The 20,315-nt window shown below is 54.3% G+C and overlaps 1 protein-coding gene across 10 annotated transcripts in view; it reads left to right on the forward strand.

The window, feature by feature from the left end:
* TANGO2 (transport and golgi organization 2 homolog) overlaps positions 1-20,109 on the forward strand; it is a 53,888-nt gene extending 33,779 nt beyond the window's left edge. For 6 of the 10 annotated variants that reach the window (XM_032139586.2, XM_032139590.2, XM_032139588.2 and 3 more), the window contains 6 exons: positions 4,040-4,159; positions 5,014-5,128; positions 7,949-8,019; positions 13,868-14,021; positions 15,689-15,793; positions 16,895-20,109. In XM_032139586.2, coding sequence (XP_031995477.1) covers positions 4,040-4,159; positions 5,014-5,128; positions 7,949-8,019; positions 13,868-14,021; positions 15,689-15,793; positions 16,895-17,015 — 686 coding nt within the window. In that variant the 3' untranslated portion in view covers positions 17,016-20,109. Of the gene's footprint in view, positions 1-4,039; positions 4,160-5,013; positions 5,129-7,948; positions 8,020-13,867; positions 14,022-15,688; positions 15,794-16,894 lie in introns of those variants that run through there. The other 4 variants (XM_032139585.2, XM_032139598.2, XM_058431453.1 and 1 more) reach the window with 3 other exon arrangements.
* Positions 20,110-20,315: the final 206 nt, after the last annotated feature.

Here is a 20,315-nt window from a genome sequence, read left to right on the forward strand (position 1 = left end):
CTGAACTATGAGTCACATCTCTTTCCTTTATAAATTACCCAGTCTTGGGTATGTCCTTGTAGCAGCATGAGAATGGACTAATAAATACACCATTGTTTCATGTGTTTTATTTATTTATTTTTGGTTGTTTTATGCAGGAGGGTAAATCTGGTCCTTGTTGCTTGGGCAATTTGGGAGTTTTGTTCTTGTTTTAATTATTGATTTGTAAGAGTTGTTTATCCATTCTGGATATGAGTCCTTTGTGCCTACTCATTTCCTTAATGATAGCTTTTGGTGAGCAGAATTTTTTTTTTTTTTTTTTTTTTTGAGGTGGAGTCTCACTCTGTCACCAGGCTGGAGTACAGTGGTGAGATCTCAGCTCACTGCAACCTCTGCCTCCCAGGTTCAAGTGATTCTTCTGCCTCAGCCTCCTGAGTAGCTGGGACTACAAGCATGCACCACCATGCCCAGCTAATTTTTGTATTTTCAGTAGAGATGGGGTTTCACCTTGTTGGCCAGGATGGGCTCAATCTCTTGACCTTGTGATCTGCCAGCCTTGGCCTCCCAAAGTGCTAGGATTACAGGCATGGAACCACCGCGCCCGACCAGAATATTTCATTTTAACAAAGTACAGTTTATCTTATCTTTTATAAGTTGTTCTTTTTGCATCTTATCCAAAAAGTCTTTGCCTACCCAGAGGAAAATATATAACAATATTTTCCTCCATTTGCTTCTAGAAGCCTAATTTTGGTTTTTATGTTTGGTCTGTGATTTATCTCAAGGTTTTGTACATGGTGTGAGGTAGGGGTTGAGATTTACTGCCTCTGACCCCCAAATCTCTCTAGTTGTTCCAGCATCATTTATTAAATGGATTTTCTTTTGCCTAGGTCATTACTATGGCAACTTGGTTGTACATCAGTTGAACATATATGTGTGGGTCTATTCTTGACTCTGTTGTGGCCCATTGACCTATGTATCTGTCTTGATGCCAACACCACAGAGTCTATGAGTGCTGCCGCTTTTTAGTAAGCCTTGAAATCAGGCTGGGCACTGTGGCTCACACCTGTAATCCCAGCACTTTGGGAGGCTGAGGTGGGCAGATCACCTGAGGTTGGGAGTTCAAGACCAGCCTGAGCAATGTGGAGAAACCCTGTCTCTACTAAAAATACAAAATTAGCTGGGTGTGGTGGTCCATGCCTGTAATCCCAGCTACTCGGGAGGTTGAGGCAGGAGAATCACTTGAACCCAGGAGGTGGAGGTTGCGATGAGCCGAGATCACGCCATTCATTGCACTCCAGCCTGGGTAACAAGAGCAAAACTCCGTCTCAAAAAAAAAAAAAAAAAAAGAAATCAGACAATGTGGGTCTGCCTTCTTTTTCGGGACTATTTTGGCCATCCCAGTTCCTTTGCATATGCATAGATATTTTAGTCAGTCTGTTAATTGCTATAAAACAAAAAGCCTCCTGGGATTTTGACTAGGCAGGTTTTGAATCTTTGGGTCATTTGGGGAGAAGTGTCACCTTAGCAATACTGAGTTGTCTAAGAAGTACCCAGTGAAACAAATAACAACAGCAAGAAACACTATTGAGGCTAGGCGCGGTGGCTCATGCCTGTAATCCCAGCACTTTGGGAGGCCAAGGCGGGCAGATCACGAGGTCAGGAGATCGAGACCATCCTAGCTAACACGGTGAAACCCTGTCTCTACTAAAAACATACAAAAAAATTAGCTAGATGTGGTGGCGGGCACCTGTAGTCCCAGCTACTCGGGAGGCTGAGGCAGGAGAATGGCCTGAACCCGGGAGGCGGAGCTTGCAGTGAGCTGAGATCACACCACAGAACACTATTGAATCTTTCAGTCAGTAAATATGCACATCTCTCCTTAAATCAGGTCAGCTCAACTTGAGACTCTCAACAGTGCCCTGGAGTTTTCAGTCTTTGTCATTCATTTTTCATTAAATATTTTCCTGGTTTTTTTTTTTTTTTTGAGACAAAGTCTTGGTCTGTTGCCCAGGCTAGAGTGCAATGGCGCCATCTCCGCTCATTGCAACCTCTACCTCCCGGGTTCCAGCGATTCTCCTGCTTCAGCCTCCCGAGTAGCTGGAACTACAGGTGCCTGCCACCATGCCCAGCTGATTTTTGTATTTTTAGTAGAGATGGGGTTTCATCATATTGGCCAGGCTGGTCTCAAACTCCTGACCTCGTGAACCGCCCGCCTCAGCCTCCCAAAGTGCTGGGATTACAGGCGTGAGCCACCGCACCTGGCTTTTTTTTTTTTTTTTTTAATCACACTAAGGATTTTAAAATGCTGTTATAAATGGTATATTTAAATGTTCACTTTCCAGTTCTTGTTAGCATTTACTTATAAGTTCTAATACATTGGTTTTGGTATTCCTTTTGGGTTTTTTTCATATATGATCCTGCTGGTTGCAAATACGATTTTTTTTTTTTTTTTTTGAGGCAGAGTTTCGCTCGGAGTACAATGGTGTGATCTCGGCTCACTGCAACCTCCACCTCCTGGGTTCAAGCGATTCCCCTGCCTCAGCCTCCCGAGTAGCTGGGATTATAGGCTGCCTCAGCCTCCTAAGTAGTTGGGATTACAGGCATGCACCACCACGCCTGGCTAATTTTGTATTTTTAATAGAAATGGTGTTTCTCCATGTTGGTCAGGCTGGTCTCGAACTCCCAACTTCAGGTGATCTGCCTGCCTCAGCCTCCCAAAGTGCTGGGATTACAGGTGTGAGTCACCGCACGGGGCCACAAATACAGTTTTATTTCTTTATTTTTGATCTTTACATCTTTTCTTTTTCTGTTATAATTGATTATTGTTATAAAAATAATATCTTATGGCCGGGCACGGTGGCTCACACCTGTAATCCCAGCACTTTGGGACGCCAAGGCAGACGGATCACCTGAGGTTGGGAATTCGAGACCAGCCTGGCCAACATGGAGAAACTCTGTTTCTACTAAAAATACAAAATTAGCCTGGTGTGATGGCACATGACTGTAATTCCAGCTACTCAGGAGGCTGAGGCAGGAGAATCGCTTGAACCCGGGAGGCAGAGGTTGCAATGAGCCGAGATCACACCATTGCACTCCAGCCTGGGCAACAAGAGCGAAACTCTGTCTCAAAAAATAATAATAATAATAATAAATAAAATAATATCCTAGCCAGTGCAGTGGCTCACTCCTGTAATCCCAGCACTTTGGGAGGCTGAGACAGGAGGATCGCTTGAGCCCAAGAGTTCAAGACAAGCCTGGGCAACACAGCTTAACTTTGTACAAAAAAATGCAAAAATTAGCCGAGTGTGATGGTACATGCCTGTGGTCCCAGCTACTTGGGCTGAGGTGGGAGGATTGCTTGAGCCTGGGAGGTGGAGGTTGTAGTAAACTGTGTGATGGCCACTGAACTCCAGCCTGGGTGAACAGAGTGAGACTCTGTCTCAAAAAAATAAAAAATGAAATAAAATAATAAAAATAACATCTTAATGACAGTCTTTTTTGCCCCAATCTTTGGGTAAAATGACCCCCTGGTCTAAGAAGGAGCCCTCCTGTGGCTTTCAGGGCCCTCCAACCTTGTGGCACTAGCAGTGGCCCATGCCCTGCAGAAGATTTGGCAGGGGTGACGGTCCTGGTTGTGTGCTGGGCTCCTAGTGAAGGGCCTGCCCTTTGGGCCTGGTGCATCCTGCTGGGTGAGGACAGCCAGCGTCCTTGCACCCCATTCATGCAATTGGAGCCTAGTGCTGCCCCTCAGCCTTGACACTGGCCCAAGTGGGAGGATGTGTTCTGCAGGGCGTCTGTTGGGATAGGTGTGGTGGGAGTCATAGTTGTCCTACAGGACAGGGATCTCACTTGCACGACCCGTGAACCCCAGGGGCCGCCTGGCCTTGAAGAGTTCCAGCCACAATTCCACAGCTGGGGCTGCTGGACCAAGCTGCATGTCGAATGTCCTCGAGGAGCTTGAGGCAAGAGCTGGGCCGAGTATGCGTCTCCCAGGGCTGGGGACCAGATGGGGGACTGGAATGGGTGGCATCAATGGTGGTAACACTGTCATCTGCCACAGGGCTGGACATGGAGGAAGGCAAAGAAGGAGGCACATGGCTGGGCATCAGCACACGTGGCAAGCTGGCAGCGCTCACCAACTACCTGCAGCCGCGGCTGGACTGGCAGGCCCGAGGGCGAGGTAAGGCGAGTGGGGTGGGGCCAAGGTGAGACAGGGTGGGGTGGGGTGGGCCTAGGTGAGACAAGGTGGGGCCAAGGGAGTACGGGACTGGCCAATGTATGGTGGAGTGGGGCGGGCCAAGGTAGGAAGTGCCAAGGTGCTTGTGCTTGGGAGTGGGATGGGGCAGGGCTGAGGTACCGTGGGGCAGGGCCAGGTTACAGAGTGGGTGGTGCCAAAGCGTGGCAGAGCAGGGCCCAGGTAAGGGTGGGGACAAGAAGGGGGCAAACTGGGCCCCGTGGCAGGTGGGTGGCTTCTGCGGGCATATCACTGCCGCCACTGAGGTGTGCTGCAGTGGTATGTGGCAGAGACAGGAAGAGTGAGGAGGGGAGCATCTCCATGTCCCACACCCTGGCTCTCTGGCATCGCAGCCGGGAGCCCACTCCCACCTGACCCACGCAGCACTGTTTACTCCTCTCAGGGTGCACTCTCCACTTGTCCTCATGCGTGTCACTCCTGACTGCTGTGTCACTGTCCCCTGCCTGGAATGTTTGTAGAGTAGATGCCTTCCCCGAGACGACAGCTCTGTGGACACACATTGTCCCCACTGAAAGGTGTTGTTTACTTCATGCTGGATTTCTATAGGAAGACATAGTGGGGAAAAATTTCTTTTAATAAAATGAGCAGTTTGCAGTGCCGACCTGAGTGGCAGCCAGGCTAATGAGGTGTGGCTGACTCTTGCGGCAGTCATGACGGGCCAGGGCTCCAGTGGGACCCCTCATCATCCTGCGTCCTCCCCAGGGGGCCCCACATCAGTGTCCCTGGGAGAAGAGCACATCCCTGCAGCTGTGGACACAGCATCTGTCCCCTGCCTACAGGTGAACTTGTCACCCACTTTCTGACCACTGACGTGGACAGCTTGTCCTACCTGAAGAAAGTCTCTATGGAGGGCCATCTGTACAATGGCTTCAACCTCATAGCAGCCGACCTGAGGTGGGTCTGCCAGAGGGGGATAGCGGCTCTGCCCAGCACTGCCTCGGGGGCAGGCCTCAGGCTCATCAGGAAGTGGAGTTCCACTGGGGGCCATGGCAGCCTCTCCAGGGACGTTGCTCCTCATGACTTGGCAAACATTCTGAGGACTGAGCCTGTCACAGATGTACCAACTCGGGTATTTGGGGGTGAAGCCCAAGGCTTCCTGTGATGGCATGAGGGCTGCTGGCTCCCTGGAGAAAGCTGAGGCTGTGAAGAACAGTTGCATAGAGTGGCCCTGGCCGGGTGTTCTCCCTCCCACGGGCAGGCTGTGCAGAGCAGCCCTCTGCAGCCTTGGCTTGGAGTGGCTGGGATGCTGTGCTCCCAGGGAGGCTCCTGTTGGAGATGAGGCCGCGGGAACTGCGGAGGTTTTGTGTGTTTTGCCCTTCCGTGAAGTGAGCATTCCTCCCTCCTGCCCTCCTCCCCCTCCAACGCCCCAGAACTTGGCCAATGCTTTTAGTCCGGGGCCTTCTGCCAGGACAGGCAAACAGGAAGTGGTCGGCACACTGGCGGGCCCTGAAGCTGCCTCCTTCCACAAGGGCAGGTCCACGGGCCTCTCTCCTGGCTCCCGAGCGCCAGGCCTGCTGTTCGTTGAGCATCCCTTGTGTGTGGCATGCCCAGCGCTGCCCCGCATGGGTCTGCGCACTTGCTGTGGAGGCTGAGAGAGTTGCGGTGTCCCCTAGGTGGAAGGCCGAGGGCTGGCATGGGGCACTTGCTGTCCGGAGCCATTCTTCCTGCCCATGCCTTCGTGATTCCAGGTGGCACAGCCCCTGTGCTCTCTGCATGCCCCCATGCTCAGGAACCACTTTCCCCGGTCAGTAGTTCCACGTGGGTCTGATTAGCCTCAGGAGAGTTGATCTGTGGCCGTGGCACAAGCAGGACTCAGCACTCAGCAGCTGTGTGGAGGTGGGGTGCCAGGGGTGCCATGCCCTGGGCAGATGCACGGGCTCCTGTGGTTGGGGGTTGGGGGTTTGGGCTCCTCAGAGCCTGTGCAACTCTCCCGGCTCCAAAGGCTGCAGAGTGGGGGTCAGCCTCCTGGACCTAGCCTGAGGATACAGACAGTGGCCAGGAGAGCGTACCACAGGTCAGGCAAAAGCTGGTGCCAGGGCTGAGGCTGGAGGGCGGGAGGCATCGGAGGTCAGTGAGCAGCCCTGCTGGTAGGTGCAGATGAGGAAGCCAAGGCCTGGGAGGGAGAGAGGCTTGTCATTGTCACAGCTATCCCTGGGTGAGGCCTGCCCTCCGCCTGGCCTGTGGTATAGTGCTGGCAGCATGGATGTCCAGTTCTATAGGTCCTTACACAGAAAGCCCACAGGAGCTTTTTGCCTGCGAACAGTCTCTGAAATTATGAACCAAGTATCTTAGGAAAGTTGCCAAAGACCATGGTGAGGAAGAATGGGAATGGAATGTGAACATAGATGGGGGGCCCTTGATGCCTACCAGGGGTGGGGAAGGTGGGTCCCACCTGGGGGCAGGAAGGTAGGTTCCCACCTGGGGGCAGGAACTTCGGGTAGGAAGGCACCACGCCTGGCTCTTTCTCTGCATCTGTTCATCTTGAAGGCCCAGGAATCCATGCCCAGCATCTGGCCTGGGAGGGCATCTCACAGGCCACAAAGAGATCCTCTTCTCTTTGCAAAAAAGGCACTCCAAGTTCTAGAAGACTCACTGTGGTATTGAGGATTGGAATATTTTCAGCTGGGGAGCATTTTGAACTATTTTCTTTTTTAAAAATAATTTATTTATTTTGTAGAGATGGGGTCTTGCTGTGTTGCCTGGTCTGGTTTCAAACTCTTGGCCTCAAGCAGTCCTCCCTCCTTAGTCTCCAGATTAGCTGAGACTATAGGCATGAGCCACTATGCCCAGCTCTACTGTCCCTTAACTGTTTTAAAGTGTACACTTAACACTTGAGAGTAGGAAAATGTGGTCTTTGGTGCTTTCTTTGGAAGCCTCGATCACCCTGGGGCCACACTGGGGCCACCTGTCCAGAAACACTCATAGATGAGCTGTGGTGGGGGGCCTGATGGAGAGGTTGGTGATGTGGGGATGGGGCTCAGCCCTGCAGTTGTCCCCATGGGCAGCCTCTGTGTTCCCATGGGCAACATAGCAAGACCCCATCTCTACAAAATAAATAAATTATTTTTAAAAAAGAAAATAGTTCAAAATGCTCCCCAGCTGAAAATATTCCAATCCTCAATACCACAGTAAGTCTTCTAGAACTTGGAGTGCCTTTTTTGCGAAGTGAAGAGGATCTCTTTGTGGCCTGTGAGATGCCCTCCCAGGCCAGATGCTGGGCATGGAGCCCTGGGCCTTCAAGATGAACAGATGCAGAGAAAGAGCCAGGCGTGGTGCCTTCCTACCCGAAGTGCTGCCCCCCAGGTGGGACCCACCTTCCCCACCCCTGGTAGGCTTCAAGGGCCCCCCGTCTACGTTCACATTCCATTCCTGTTCTTCCTCACCATGGTCTTTGGCAACTTTCCTAAGATACTGTGTGTCCATGCCATGGGGCATTCGGCACAGCAGGAGGGCCTTTTAGATGCTGTGCCTCCCGGGCTGGTGGGCCCTGAGGTGAGCTGGGAACATACCCATGATGCTGAACAAGAGCTGGGGCCTCCATGACCCCCCTGCCAGGCACCCGAGGGGCTGGGTCCTGCAAGCCCCTGACCTGGCCGCAGTGGGCTACTGTGCACATCGCTAGCCTCCAGAAACAGGGCTGTGAGATCACTGGGCAGTGTCAGGGGGAGGACGCCCTATGGCTGTAGTCTGACATTCTCTCCCCTTGGCCTGCAGCACAGCAAAGGGAGACATCATTTGCTACTATGGGAACCGAGGGGAGCCTGATCCCATCGTTTTGACTCCAGGTGAGCCTGCCCTGGCAGCCTGATGGGGTGGGGGACTGTTTCTATGCAGAGGTCACCCCTGTGCTTTTTGGAGACCAGGCCCTTGACATATTACTCTTCTGGGACGACTTTGTGGCCATTTAAGTGCCTGATGGTCTGTAGGGACCTTGCCCTGCACCTGGACACTTCAGAGAGCCCTGGCTCCCTGCTCACCCCCTCCCCGTGGGCCTTTCCTGCTGAGTAAGGTGTGCCCCTGTTCTGGGCTTCCCACCGCAGCCCTGCAGCCCAGCCAGCCACCCCCAGCCTCACTTCCTGTGCGGTCCCAGTGTGCCCTGTGCCTGTTCCTTCTCAGAACCTCTGGAGCCATCACCACCCAGGGTTCTTGCCTGGTCTGCTCCCTGACACACACGTACACACCCAATTCCAGCCCCACACAGATGCACGCCTCCTGCACCCAGTCCCAGTCTGATCCCCGGTCCCCATCCTCAGGGCCTCGAGCCCCCCTGCGCCAGGTCACACTCCACGGCTGGGTCCTTCCTGCCCTGGCTCTGTACCACTGCCCAGGCTGTGCCTCCTGCTACATGCCCTTCCTTTCCCCCTCCTCGGGTGCTGCGATTTCCTGGAAGCTTCCTCTGCCAATGCCCCAACCTGGACAGAATGTGTCACATTGCCCCCCTCTGCAGCCATGTTCTGGGAGGGAGGTCTGCATCCTGTCCCAGGTCTGGTGCCAGGACAAAGCAGCACTCCTGGGTGGGAAATGGCATTTCCCCTGGGTGCACAAAACTGTAGGGACCAGAGCCCAGGTTCCGGGGACCGCTGGCTCGCTCACTCCCACACTCGCTGCCCACAGACACTCCTCGCTGGTGGTATCGTGGAACTCTGTGCCTTAGACGCCCTCTCTGGTCCCTCTACTCAAGCTGCTGGCTCACACAGGGTGTTCCGGCCCCTGGGGAGTGTGTCAGTGCTCTTGGCGCCACCCACACCCCTCTGTGAGGGGGCTCCCTCACACCCCTGGCTCCTCTGAAGCTCGATGCCCACGTCACACAGACTTCCTTTTGCATTTGGCACAAATCACCAAGTGAGGTTGCAGGTCACAGGTGCACACCTTCCCACTGGGTGTACACGGTGGGGCTGAAGCCCCAGGTGTCCCTGGAGGGGCCAGAGGGAGATGATAAGCAGTCCCCAGGACAGCTGAGTGGCCCCATCCCACCTGCATCTTGGGGGGCTGGTGGTGTTGATGGGCTCATCATGAGTCCTGTGGTCCTTGCCTGGCCCACACTGGAGCTGGCTTCCAGCTTCCCACATCTGCCCAGTGATGTTTCATTCACAGATAGGCCCAGCCCCTATTTGCTAGGGTGGTGCCCAGGCCCGAACCCCTGGACTAGTTGGGATCTCCAGAGGAGGCATCTGCCTGGAGGGTGGCTTCCAGTGTGTCCCACCCATTGCACCCGCGCACACCAGCTGATGCCCTCTCCTCCACCTGGGGCTCATCCTTCCGGCCACCCTCTGTGACCCTGGTCTTCCCCTCCCTACCTTGGATACAACTGTGGGCGGCCCACCTGAGCTCCCAAGAGCTGGGCAGTGGCACAGACACAGACACTACCAGCGAGGCAGGGATGTGGCCCCAGAAGGTCCTGAGCTTGCAAAGGATTGTTCTGGCTGTCTCAGCCAGCTCTTGCTGTTCCACCTGCCCCAGAACCTCCCCATCAGTTCAGGGTCGTGGGGTTGGAATGTGTGGCGAAGTAGGTCTGTGGCTGCTGGGCCATGCTGAGCCTGTGACTGCCCAGGAGAGAATTGGAAACTAAAAGGTGCAAAAGCAGTCAGAGACTCCCTACCACCCCCTTATTGTGAACATTGGCCCAGAGGCCTCTGGGGCAGTCGCTGTAACCATCCGCGTGACACCCTCGGTTCTCAGAGGCTGAGATCTCCGTGGCCGGAGATGCTTATTTTCTGCTCAGTTGTTGTTTTGGAGAACTTATTCCTGTCTACATCCTGCCTCATCCCTGAGCCTGCCCCACCTGGTCCACATTGCCTTTATTTTTTTTGATAACAGCTTTATTGAAATATGACTGACTAGCAGCACATTTCACCCATTTAAACTGTATCATTCAGTAGGTTTCGTTTCATTCACAGAGTTGAGCAACCATCATCACTACCTAATTCCAGGACCTTTTCTTGATCCCCAAAGAAAGCCATACCTGTCAGCAGCCACTCCCCATTCCCCGTCTCTTCAGCCCCTGCAACCTTTAATCTGCCTTCTATCTATGGATTTGCCTATTCTGGACACTTTGTATAAAGGGAATCCTATAATATGTAGTTTAGGAGACTGACTTTTTTCACTTAGTATTGTCATCTAAAAGCTCACCAGCGGCCAGGCACGGTGGCTCATGCCTGTAATCTCAGTACTTTAGGAGGCCAACGTGGGCAGATCATGAGGTCAGGAGATCGAGACAATCCTGGCTAACACGGTGAGACCCCATCCCTACTAAAAATACAAAAAATTAGCCGCGTGTTGGCGGGTGCCTGTAGTCCCAGCTACTTGGGAGGCTGAGGCAGGAGAATGGCGTGAACCCAGGAGGCGGAGCTTGCAGTGAGCTGAGATCGCGCCACTGCACTCCAGCCTGGGTGACAGAGCGAGATTCCGTCTCAAAAAAAAAAAAAAAACAAAGAAAAACTCACCAGCATGGCTAAATAATAGAAAGGAGAGTTTTATTTGCTGTATCAATTTGCAGACCCGGAAGAGAGAGTCTCTAGCATGGACTGAGGTGCTCTCTTTGAAGAGGCGAAGGGCAGTTTGAGTTTTATGCCTCCCGAGGTCCATATCACACAATAGAGTCATACATATTCAGCAGGTTTGCGGAAAAGCCATGCATATTTATGAGGTGACCCGAGATCATGTGCAGTAGATAAACACACATGTAACATACATCCCTGTTCACTTTGGGGCAGGGTTTTAGCATTAAAATGAGGTAGAATCTGGCTCTTTCCATCAGAAGGTGAGCTCTAGGACACAGTTGGAGTGCAGCCTCTATGAACTGCTGAAACTGGCTTACGGTCTGTAGTTGCTTATCAGAAAAGTGTGTTTGAAGGTTGGTTCTCTGTCCAGTCAGGGTTGTGGTGGTCTGGGCTGTCAGAGTTAGAAGGGTCTGATAACGTGTGTGATCACTACTATTGTGAGGGAGTTTATCAAGAGTGTGGTTTTTCGGCCGGGCGCGGTGGCTCACGCTTGTAATCCCAGCACTTTGGGAGGCCAAGGCTGGCGGATCACGAGGTCAGGAGATCGAGACCACGGTGAAACCCCGTCTCTACTAAAAATACAAAAAATTAGCCGGGCGTGGTGGCGGGTGCCTGTAGTCCCAGCTACTCGGAGAGGCTGAGGCAGGAGAATGGCATGAACCCAGGAGGCGGAGCTTGCAGTGAGCCGAGATTGCGCTACTGCACTCCAGCCTGGGCGACAGAGCAAGACTCTGTCTCAAAAAAAAAAAAAAAAAAAAAAAAAAAAAAAAAAAAAAAGTGTGGTTTTTCTTGTAGCTGTAGGAATTTAGGGAGTTGCTGAGCCAGCTGCCCTGAACCCTCGAGCCAGTTGGTACTTTTTGTTTCTTCCCTTCATCCATTAATGGACACTTGAGTTGTTTCCACCTTTTGGCTGTTGGAAACAGTGCTGCTCACAGTGTGACCTCACAGCATTTGTGTGGTCATATGTTTTTATGGCTCTCGTGTGAATACCTAGGAATGGAGTTATTAAGTCGTATGGTAACCCTGTTTAACCTTTTGAAGAACATCCAAACTGTTTCCCAAAGCAGCCGCAGCATTATACATTGCCACCAGCAGTGTATGCGGGTTGCAGCTTCTCTGAATCCTCACCAACACTTGCTATTTTCTGTGTTTTTTGATGATAGCCACGATAGTGGGTGTGAAGTGGTATGGCCTCGTGGTTTGGTTTGCATTTCTCTGATGGCTATGATGTTGAGCAGCTATTCTCATGCTCGTTGGCCGTTTGTGTATCTTCTTTGGAGAAATGGTTATTCAGATTGGGTTGTCTTTTTGAGTTATAGGAGTGACTTATACATTCATTCTAGCTACAAGTCTCTTACTTAAAGCACAAAGCTTTAAATTTTTAAGTCCCATGTCTCTCTTTTTTTTTTCTTTTGTTGCTCATGCTTTTGGTTTCTTGTCTAAGAAACCACTACCTAATCTAAGGTCATGAAGCTTTCCCCAATACTTTCTTCTTAGAGTTTTATAGCTTTTGCTCTTTCACTTATGTCTTTGGTTTGACTTAAGTTAACTTTTTTCTTTTTTTTTTTTTGAGACAGGGTCTGGCTCCGTCACCCAGGCTGGAGTGCAGTGGTGCAGTCATGACCCGCTGCACGCTCAACCTCCTGGGCATAAGAGATCCTCCCAGCCGGGCATGGTGCCTCACGCCTGTAATCCCAGCACTTTGGGAGGCCAAGGCAGGTGGATCACGAGGTCAGGAGATCGAGGCCATCCTGGCTAACCCGGTGAACCCCGTCTCTACTAAAAATACAAAAGATTAGCCGGGTGTGGTGACGGGTGCCTGTAGTCCCAGCTACTCAGGAGGCTGAGACAGGAGAATGACATGAACCCAGGAGGTGGAGCTTGCAGCGAGCTGAGATTGCACCACTGCACTCCAGCCTGGGCGACGGAGCGAGACTCCGTCTCCAAAAAAAAAAAAAAAAAATCCTCCCTCCCAAGTAGCTGGGACTGCAGGTGTGTGCTACCACGTTCAGCTAACTTTTAATGTTTTGCAGAGATAAGGTCTCACTATTTTGCCCAGGCTGGTCTTGAACTCCTGAGCTCCAGTGATCCTCCTGCCCCAGCCTCCCGATGTGCTGGGATTATAGGAGTGAGCCACCTCTCTCGACCTGAGTTAACTTTTGTGTATGGTGTGAGGTAGAGTGCAGCTCCATTCTTTGCCCATGACTATGCAGTTGAACGGTCTTCCATGTCGTTTATGATGGAAAAAGCACTGTGACACCTGGGGCTGGCAGCTTGGCTCTGGGGGCCCCAGCAGAGCCATGGCTGTCTCCCTCGGAAATGCCTCGGCCAAGATATTCTCCTAGAAGTCTGACAGGGAGACGGGTGGTGTCTCGGTCTCCCTGGTGCATCATTTGGGGTGCATGGCTCCCATCAAGCCCACCTCTGCTGCCCTGGCCTCTAGAGAAGATCCTCTGAGGTGAGGTGCTTCTCCACCTCAAGTCCCTGCCCTTCACTTTTTGTGACATGAGAAACCCTTTTCCTGTTGGCCATGCCTTCTGCCAACACTCTGGGAGCTTGTACTGAGAAGCCACAGTTCAGAGTCTGTGCACTGAGCCCCCCGGCTCTCCTAACCTGGGGCCTGGCTGGTATGCAGAGGTGGGCCATGCTCTGCTGAGGCCCAGCCTACACCTGTGCCCACTGTGTGGCGCTGTTGGGGGTTCCCCAAATAGGGACGCGATTGTGGTGGGTGCCTCCTGGCCTCTGGTGGCTAATTCTCCCACTCTTGAACTTCTCAGGTGGCCCCCCAACCTGGCGTGAGGTGGAGAGGTTCCCTCTTGGCTGCCCCCTTTGCCTGTGAGATCTCAGGTTGCTCATTTCTTATTCATCCATCCATCCAGGCCGCTGGGCATCTGTGCCTTGTGGTCTCCTGTGGGTGCCCCCTTCCGCCTACTGCTGAGTTCTCCTCTCCTTGCCATGCCATCAGGTCAGGAATGAGCATGGGGAAGGTGCTGGAGCATGGAGCGGCTTGGCCTCAGTCTGGCCTGATTTCATGGTCCCTAGTCGTACCCCATGTTAGGTGGGTGGCAGGTGGCAATTTGCCTTGACATGGCACAGCAGAGCCTCTGCATGGCCCGCTGATTGCTCCCCACAGGCGCCTACGGGCTGAGCAACGCGCTGCTGGAGACGCCCTGGAGGAAGCTATGCTTTGGGAAGCAGCTCTTCCTGGAGGCTGTGGAACGGAGCCAGGCGCTGCCCAAGGATGTGCTCATCGCCAACCTCCTGGATGTGCTCAACAATGAAGAGGCGTGAGTGGGCGGGTCCTGCTGGGGTGAGCCCCGGTGTCCCGCCACCAGGGCAGAGGAAAAGGCAGGCCCTGCCGCCCCGGGAGGCGCATGGAGGTGGCCAGGCTGGGTCCCCAGCTGCAGGGAAGCTGATGGACATCCTGTCCTCCCTGCCTGTCCCCTTGAGCCAGCTGAGGTTTCCAACACCAGGGACTTTTGATGGCAGGAGATGGGCCCAGGCCCAGGCCCAGGCCCAGGCCCAGGGGAGGCTCAGTGTGCCCAGAGGCTTGATGCAGTCACGTGGGGCCCAGAGCAGATGGATGCTCCCCTCTGCATGCCGAGGGCTAGCGGGAAGTTCCAGAAGATTTTAGACACTCAGCAAACCCAGGCGGAAGAGACACATCATGGAAATGAGTGGCTAGGGTCACCACTCTCAGGGTTTATGGGGCTTCCCGCAAGCGGTCTGTCCCCAGCGACCCTGGGCTGAGTGCTGGGCAGGGACTTGCAGTTCCGGGAACTGCCTGGGTGTAGGAGCTCCCACCCACTTCCTTGCCCGCAGGCCTCAAGGCCCCTCAGGGGCCAGGCACTGGGGTCTTGGTTGCCCCAGCCGGGGGTCCTAGTGCTTGCCTTGCCGGCCTTTCTCCCACTGGACGAGATGCCCCACCCATCCCTCGCTCCCCACCCAGGTCAGACCACTGCCCTGCCCAGGTGACCCAGCATCCACTCCCACCCTGTCCAGCTTGCCCCCTTCAGAGGAGCCAGCCCCCATAGACCATCTCCCACTCCTCCCCCTGGGGCCCCTTTCTGCCCCCTGCCTACTCTCCCTCTCCTCTGGGCCTCTGATAGGCGGCCTCGTCCTTCTGCCTCAGCATCGCTGCCTCACTGGAAGAGCCCCACCTGGGCATGCCCAGCAGCCCCTCCCAGCTGTAAGTCCACACAGCCCCCATCAATGTGCCATCTGAGGCAGGCCGAGGACCGGCCCTGGCTGCCCTCACTGATGGCTGGAGCCCCGATGCTAGCTACAATGGCTGGCTTGAGTGGACTTCTGTCACAGAGGCAGATGCCCACAGGGCACCTCTTGGGGCAGGCAGGGAGCTTGTATATGCCATCTGGGGCCAAAGCTCCACGATTGAGTCATAAGTTAAGGGTAGATGGAGATTTTCCGCCTTGAGCAGAAATGTGGAGGAAACAGGCCTGGTGTGGTGACTCACGCCTGTAATCCCAGCACTTTCAGAAGCCGAGGTGGGCGGATCACCTGAGGTCAGGATGTCAAGACCAACCTGGCCAATATGGTGAAACTCCGTCTCTACTAAAAACAAAAAATTAGATGGGCTTGGTGGTGCACGCCTGTAATCGCAGCTGGTGGCTGGAGCCCCGATGCTAGCTACAATGGCTGGCTTGAGTGGATTTCTGTCAGGAGAATCGCTTGAACTCGGGAGGTGGAAGTTGCAGTGAGCCAAGATCGAGCCATTGCACTCTAGTCTGGGTGACAAGAGTGAAACTCCTCCTCAAAAAAAGAAAATAAGAGAAAAGAGAAGAGAAGAGAAAAAAGAAAAGAAGAAAAGAAATAACGCTTGCAGTTCCCCGGCCACTCCCCAGAGCCAGTTAGGCCACCAGGTGGGCTGGGGCTAGACCCGGCTGCGGGCAGGCCACAGAGGGACTAATGGCCACCGCTTCCCTCCATCCTGCAGGCAGCTGCCAGACCCGGCCATCGAGGACCAGGGTGGGGAGTACGTGCAGCCCATGCTGAGCAAGTACGCGGCTGTGTGCGTGCGCTGCCCTGGCTACGGCACCAGGTATTGCAGCACCGTGGGTGCGCCACCTCCTATCCCATGTCCCACCTCCCATGCTAGAGGGCCAGCTAGAGGGCCCCCATGTTCCATAGCCAGGGCCAGGCTCCTTCCTCGCCTGAGTGGATTCCAGAGCTTCTGCCCTGTCCAGACGCAGCTGCAGGGTGAGCAGATACCACAGGCTCCCAGGGCCCCACAGGCTAGGCTTAAGGAGCCAGTACACAGCCACAGGGGGCCAGGATGGCCTCAGGGCTGCCTGCACATTGGTGGATCCTTGCTTGCAAACGCCCCGGCACCATGGCACTAGGCCTGCAGGCTGTACCCTTGGGTGGTGGCTGCTGGCCATCCTTTCCCGCCTGGGGCTGGCTGGCCCATTGGCAGGTGCAGGGTGTCATTTCTTTCAGCCCCTCCTCTGTCATAGGCTCATCTTCCTGTGTGTGAGGGAAAGGCAGGTGCCAAGTCCACTCCCTGACAGGCCGCATAGCCTCTGGGTCCCACCCCACGGGGTACACTGTGTGTGTGTCTGCCCTGGGAACCAGCCTGTGCCGGGACTGTTGGGGGATCCAGTGCCACCCTCCATCTGCAAAGTCCACAGCAGAGAGGGTTGGAGGAGAGGAGAGTGTGCTGAATGTTTGCTTCAGGTGGGCTGGCATGGCCTGGGCAGTGGGAGAGAGGGCACAGGAGGGGAGCCTTCCAGACAGAGGAGGCCTGGGCCCCAAGTGGTTAACAGCTTGACCTCTTGGAAGAACCAAGCGTGGCTGTGTCTGGGAACCTGGGCCTCCAAAGGGGAAGTGTGTGGTCAGCCTGCAGGCTGCCCTGTGCCATGGCTCATGCTACATGGGGAGAGCAGGGCAGGGCGGGGTGGTTCCCAGTGAAGGTGGCAGGACTCAGCAAGTGTGGGCCTGTGGAGCCAGCCAAGAGCTCACACGCCACTGATGGCCCCTCATCATCCCCAAGGCTGAGGCTGCTGCTCTCTGTGACTTGGCACAGCCTCCAGGCATGGGGTTCCTAACTCTACCTGCCTGCATTCTTGCCCTGGCTGTGGCTGTGACAGGCAGGGCAGGGCTGAGGGACACCAGGTGAACGAGGGCCCCTGCTCTCTTTCAGAACCAACACCATCATCCTGGTAGATGCGGACGGCCACGTGACCTTCACTGAGCGTAGCATGATGGACAAGGACCTCTCCCACTGGGAGACCAGAACCTATGAGTTCACACTGCAGAGCTAACCACACCTCTGGGCCTGGCCAGTGGGCTCCTGGGGGGCCCTGCCTTGAGGGGCACTGTGGACAGGAAACCTTCCTTGGCCATACTGCATTGCACTGCCCGTGGCTTGGCCAGCATCCCCCGGATCAGGGCCCTGTGGTTTGTGTGTTACCCATCTGTGTCCCCATGCCCAGTTCAGGGTCTGCCTTTATGCCAGCGGGGAGCAGCAGAGTCTGATACCAGGTCTAGGACCGGCCCAGGTATACCATGAACATGTGGATACACCTGAGCCCACTCTTGCACATGTACACAGGCACTCACACGGCACACACATACACTCCTGCACGTGCACAAGCACACACGCAAGGCATATACATGGACACGGACACAGGCACATGCACGTGTACATGCATAGGTGTACTACACATGTGCACACATGCACAGTTGCACAGACACACACACAGGTGCACACACACGATGCCGGACAAGGCAGAAGGGCGACTCTCACCTCTCATGTGCTACTGGCCAGTGGGCCTTTGTTCTGGTCCAATGACAGGAGTAGGCTTGTATTTAAAAGCGGCCCCTCCTCTCCTGTGGCTACAGAGCACAGGCGTGCTTGGATTCTTGACAAGCAGACCTGCTTCTGCAGAGGAGACAGCCACATTTGGAATGGGCACCAAGAAGACCTGAGAAAAACCCACTCTCTTTTTTTTTTGAGACACAGTCTTGCTCTGTCGCCCAGGCTGGAGTGCAGTGGCACGATCTTGGCTCACTGCAACCTCCGCCTCCCAGGTTCAAGCAATTCTCCTGCCTCAGCCTCCTGAGTAGCTGGGATTACAGGCGTGTGCCACCATGCCCAGCTAATTTTTGTGTTTTTAGTAGAGATGGGGTTTCACCGTGTTGGTCAGGCTGGTCTTGAACTCCTGACATGGTGATCCACCCGCCTCGGCCTCCCAAAGTACTGGGATTACAGGCATGAGCCACCACGCCCGGCCGAAAAACCCACTCTCATAACAGAAGTGCGGACTCATTGCCAGATTCAGTGCCCTTGAGTGTGCCAGAGGTCCTCTGTGTTTGAGACAATCCTGTGTGTGCCGGGAGGCTCCGTGTGCACCAGGGGCTCTCAGACTCCCGCTTACCCAGCTGGAGACCACGCCTCTGGCAGCCCCATCTCAGCCAGCCCTGCTCTATCCCTCCTCCCTCCAGGTGAGGCAAACTTCATAGGAATCTGTACCTGAATGTGAGCTGCTGATAATAAAACTCTGAGGCTTTGGTGAGCGCATTTCGAGGCCTTTCCCTTGTGTGCAGGGTGCCAGTGGGAGCTGCTGCGTCTCCTGTGCAGCCAGACACCCTGGACAAGGCCCTTCCCACCTCCCCCTTTCCTCACGGCTTCTTCAGCACCACGGCTTCTTCAGCACCACAGCAGCCTGTGGGTCAGTCCATCTGTCCTTGGGCAGGGGCCGCTGTGAGAGACCCCATGCGCGTGCGATGTGGTAGATGCTGATTATGGGGCCAGCCACCCATAAGGTCTATCAGGTCGCCATGGAGGCCCCACTGGAGGGGGAGGCAGGCTGGCCTGGACTTCTATTGGATGGTGGGGGCCAGGGGATGGTAGGAGGGGCAGGAGAGCAGGTCTGCATCTGTCTCAGCCCCAGGAGCTCCTGGTTTGGGGCCAGCTCTAAGGAGCTTGCATCCCTGAGCCTGGCCGAGTATAAGGGGGTCCCGGATATCCAATGCTGAGACCTAGACTTTTCTAAGCCTCTGCACCCAACCCCTAACTTGGCCTTTTCGGATCCATGAGAGTGCAGGGTGAGTGTGGACCTGCGCCAGGGCTTCCCGGCCTGATTGTGACATGATGCGAGTCCACCTAGGGAGGAGCAGGGGCCTCCCCGTCCCTTCCCCTTCCTGCCCAGACCACTCTGCTGGGCTCAGAGCCTTCCATGGCTCACTTTGAACTCAGAAGAGTTTCCCAGCTGCGACCCAGGCTGCACCCCCAGGCCTGAGGAGAAACTGAGGCCCCAAGTCCCATACGTGTTCTCTGAGTCAGGACAACAGGCTCCCGGCTGGGGGCACTGTCCTTGCTGCCAACACATTCACCTGCCCCAGTGGCCACCGTGTCCTGTGCCGGTGACAAGTGCCAGCCCCCAACCTGGATGGCGCCCTGCCCTCATGAAGAGCCCCCCGGATGTTCACTTCTGCCCAGAGACCCGGCCTGCCCAGGAAGAGCAGTCTTTGCTCTTGCATGTGTCCCTATGCCCCCACCCTGCCCAGGGCTCCCCAGCAGCCTGAGCCCCCTAAGGAAGCACAGCCCTCAATGGTGATTCTATTGGTGTTATGAGTTGTGTCCCCCCAAAAGATATATCAGTGTCCTGACCCACAGTACCTCAGAATGTGACTGCATTTGGAGATAGGGTTCTTCCAGGGGTAACCACGGTAGAATGAGGTCGTTAGTGTGGGCCCTAATCCAATATGACGGCTATCCTTATAAATAGAGGAACATTTAGGCTGGGTGCAGTGGCTCATGCCTATAATCCCAGCACTTTGGGAGGCTAAGGCAGTAGGATTGCTTGAGCTCGGGAGTTCAAGACCAGCCTGGGGCAACATGTCGAAACGCTGTGTCTACAAAAAAAAATAATAATAATACAAAAATTAACTGGCCACGGTGACTCACACCTGTAGTATGAAGCTGAGGTGGGAGAATCACTTGAACCCAGGAGGCAGAGGTTGCAGTGAGCCAAGATTGCGCTACTGCACTCTGCCTGGGCAACAGAGGGAGACTCTGTCAAAAAAAACAAAAAAGGAAGATTTGGGCTGGGCGCAGCGGCTCACATTGTAATCCCAGCCCTTTGGGAGGCCAAAGCTGGAGGACTGCTTGAGCCCAGATTAGCCTGGGCCACATAGCAAGACCCCATCTCTACAGAAAAATTAAAATTAAAAAATTAGTGGGGCATGGTGGTGCACACCTGTAGTCCCAGCTACTTGGGAGGCTGAGGTAGGAAGATCACTTGAGCTCAGGAGGTGGAGGCTGCAGTGAGCCGTGATTGCACCACTGCACTTCAGCCTGGATGATGGAGAAAAACCCTGTCTCTTAAAAAAAAAAAAAAAAGGAAAAAGAAAGATTTGGACACGGACAGATAGGCACACAGGAAGAACACCGTGTAAAGACTGGAATTCTGCTCCACAAGCCAAGGCATCACTAGAAGCTGCGAGAGGGGCCTGCTTCAAAGCCTCTCCTGGAGCCGTCAGAGGGAGCAGGCCTGCCGTCACTCTGATCATGGACTTCCAGCCTCCAGAGCTGTGTGACAATAAATGTCTGTTATTTT

This window comes from Hylobates moloch, unplaced genomic scaffold (genome assembly GCF_009828535.3).
Source record: "Hylobates moloch isolate HMO894 unplaced genomic scaffold, HMol_V3 SCAFFOLD_19, whole genome shotgun sequence".
NCBI lineage: Eukaryota > Metazoa > Chordata > Mammalia > Primates > Hylobatidae > Hylobates > Hylobates moloch.